The 3385-nt window shown below is 39.1% G+C and overlaps 1 protein-coding gene across 1 annotated transcript; it reads right to left on the bottom strand.

Moving 5' to 3' along the window:
• Nucleotides 1-1254: 1254 nt before the first annotated feature.
• Nucleotides 1255-2142, bottom strand: LOC131619480 (uncharacterized). The gene has a single exon (XM_058890569.1). It carries the CDS (start codon nucleotides 2140-2142, stop codon nucleotides 1255-1257), a length of 888 nt encoding a protein of 295 aa, XP_058746552.1.
• Between the last annotated feature and the right edge of the window lie 1243 nt (nucleotides 2143-3385).

Consider the following 3385-nt stretch of genomic DNA (forward strand, 5'->3'; position numbering starts at 1 on the left):
CTTGCAAAAGGAAAATATCCGCACAACCTTTGTTAATCAAGTAACTAATTCTCCTTCTTTTGAGCGCATTTGCTCCCCCTCTAATGTTCAAAGAACCAATAATCATTGAGACACTTTGTTATGCTCCTTCCTACACTCCAATGCTATATTGGTTCCCTTTCCCAAATCTACAATTCTCCTAGCAAGATTGTTCCTTCCATTCACATCCACCACCCCCAATGCCACAATCGCCTCCAATAATTTCTCTCCGACATCCCTTTTGAGAAAATCCCATTGTCTATTATTATTCCTAATTATGTCTGACTCCTCTTGTTGATTACCATAACACTTGGAAGATGCACCCACACTACTATCTTCAGCCACTGTGCCCCGCTGCCCAGCATTTTTAGACTCTATCCTATCACAAACAGTAACGATTTCTTTATTCCCAGCCTTGCCGCTACAAGACTTCTTGCCCACTTCATCCCTGAATCTGTACCTTATTTGCTTCCTTACAGATTTACATCCCCCACCTTCTATTGAGCAACCAACCTTGGACTGGGACGCCTCAGCCTGCACCTCCCCTCTGGCAACTAAAACAGGCGACAAAGCTGTCCCAGGAAAATCCGCACTGCCTGCCACCTTAATCTGCTCCAGCACTGTCCCGTTCGATCCAGCCCCCACATTATCCAACCGCAAGACAGCTGAGCCAAGCTCTGTTTCGATGCCCCTCACACAGTGAGAAACAGAATCGCAGCACTCATTAGAATTGCTTCCTCTAATCGGAACTCCACAAATAGATAACTGGGAACAGCCTCTAACATTCTCAATGGCCTTATCAAAAATACCTCTAACCGCAAGATTGTCTACCAGAGGAGCCTTCTTAACAGCCGGAATATTTGTAGTAAATTCCCTCACAGCATTAGTATCAGACCGTAACACTCCGTCCACATTAACGTTTGCCACTTCCAAGTTCTCCTCAGAAAATTGTTCAATGCTGTCCGGAATACTCCCTTCCTTACCTTCATGATCGCTCCACCACTCCGCTACCGAGTCAGAGGAACTGCTATTGCGCGAACCAGCCGGTGCCTTAGGAGAAGATCTAAACAGGCCCTGAGCATCTTCTCTAATTAAAAGCTTGAAAACCCGTCCATCAAGATTAATATGAACAAAATCAGGAAACAGACAAGCAATAGGCACGTTAATCATAATTCTCGCGACGTCAAACACCTCTCCTTTAGCCGTGGATTCATCAATGCATAAGAATCTCCCCCATTATTCAGCCAATGCCGTAAAACAGTCAGAACTCCAAGCATGGAGAGGGATCCCGTAAATCCGAATCCACACATCTCTATGCTGATCTACAGCACCAGGTTCCCATTTTTTGATCTCCAAAAACCAAGTCTTCCACCACACCTCTCCTTCACCAATGAGATCTTCAATAAAGCCCTCCTCATTTTCTTCTAGCAGACACCAATTGCTACCCATAGGGGACACTTTAACAGCGAAAACTCCTTCCATTTCGAATTGAGTTTGGATGATATGAGCCGATCCCGGAATACGGACTTTGCCCACAAAAGCTCTCTCCAACCGGCCTCTTAAGGCTTCCGATGATTGAAGCACCAACATGTTCTCCGATACTTTCGAATCGTTATCCTGATGACTCCCTCCCACGACCTCAGCATAAGAGTGGCCCTTCCGAGCCTCAGACCTTGGAATTCCATTACTGGCAGGGTGAAACCTATTTCGTGGAACCCCAATCTTGCCCAACACAGGCTCCCCATGACCCTTAACTCTCCTGTAAGAATCCCTTTTGAATCTTGGCAAATTGACATGTATTTTCTTACCACCAATAATTATATTGTCCAGACGCACAGCTAAGAGTCTACCGTCGATTACCTCCACAAACCGAGCAAAGCCAAATCGTTTCCCAAAAGAATTCCTCCTTGGTGAAATCGCCACCTCCACCACCGAACCATAACACCCAAAAAGCTGAAACAAATCCTTAGCTGTTGTCCCTTCTGGAAAATCCGACACGAACAAAGAAGTAACTTCCCCTAGCGAGGCAGACGGGTTACGATTACGACCACCAAAAGGAAAAGTGTCCCATTTCGGGGCGAACCGTTTCTTATAGGAAACCTCAGTCCATCCACCACGATACATCGAGAAATACGAACAATACTCACACAAACAGGCACAGATATGAAGAAGGAAAAGGAGCCACCGCAGAAAGAAAGAAAAGAAAAGCGAGAATGAGGCTTTTCGAGAACAAATCAGAGCTAGAACAACCCAACACCTCAACAAGGTCCCTGACCCTAAGGCCAGGAGTTTAAACCAAAATTGAGATGAAGATGCTTAACCCTAACCTGCCTCTAGAAACCCACCGCGAGAAAACCACGGTAGCTTTCGTCCCTACGCCGTCGGCCGCCCTACGCCGGTACTGTAGCAACCATTCGCGAATTTTTTCTAACCGACAGAATCTCAAAGTTTCAAAAGTTAACGAGCATTATTAATATCTACTAACACCATTACTGTTGTTAACTATATTAGACTTGATATGGTTACAAATAAAGAGTAAGAAAGAAAAAAATGAAGGTGAAAATATGTAATAAATATATGATAAATATAAACAATTGATATATTATCTAGATTTAATACATTTTGGTCTTGTACGGTTAAATTTAAAGTCTTCTAAATTTATAAAAAATCTATATTAATCTTTTAACTCTTCAAAATATAGTATATTAATCGATTTTATTTATTTAGCAAAGAATTTAATATTTGAATTTTGAATTTTTTAATTGTCAATTAGACTAGAAGAAAAAAATTAGCATAAAAAGTTAATTGATAAGTATAGATATTATTTAAATTTAAAAATTAAAATAAACTATGAAGTTAATTTTAGGATTAAAAAGAATATTACACTTATCATTTAATAATTAATATATTAAAAGACATAAAAAAAGAAAAATAGTAATTGTTTTCTAAAATATAAAAAATTCGTATCAAAATTTAAATTAACTTTTTTTACCCCTAATTCATTATTTAATTTTTTTAACTAGATTAATTTATCTAACTTTTCATTTAAATTATTTTTAATAAGAAAATATTGTTCTCACTCACCTTTAAAACTTTCAATACCACATAATTTCTTCTTATCCTTTAACATCCACACTCAATATAACTAATCATAATAGTGAACATGTTAACTTTTTATTTGTCACTATCTAAGTTTGTCGGTTCCACCACATTAAATTAAACTAAACAAAAGATACAATTCATTAGAGAGTTAGGCAAAGCAAAGCAACAAAATGAGAGACATGGATTTAGACAAAAATTTAGAGAGTTAGGCAAAGCAAAGCAATAAAATGAGCTAAAGACATGAATTTAGACAAGAATCTAGAGA

Source organism: Vicia villosa, linkage group LG7, assembly GCF_029867415.1.
Source record: "Vicia villosa cultivar HV-30 ecotype Madison, WI linkage group LG7, Vvil1.0, whole genome shotgun sequence".
NCBI classification, from domain to species: domain Eukaryota; kingdom Viridiplantae; phylum Streptophyta; class Magnoliopsida; order Fabales; family Fabaceae; genus Vicia; species Vicia villosa.

Excerpts from the sequence above, each read along its gene's own strand:
- LOC131619480 (XM_058890569.1), bottom strand. The coding sequence starts at position 2,142 with ATGTATCGTGGTGGATGGACTGAGGTTTCCTATAAGAAACGGTTCGCC.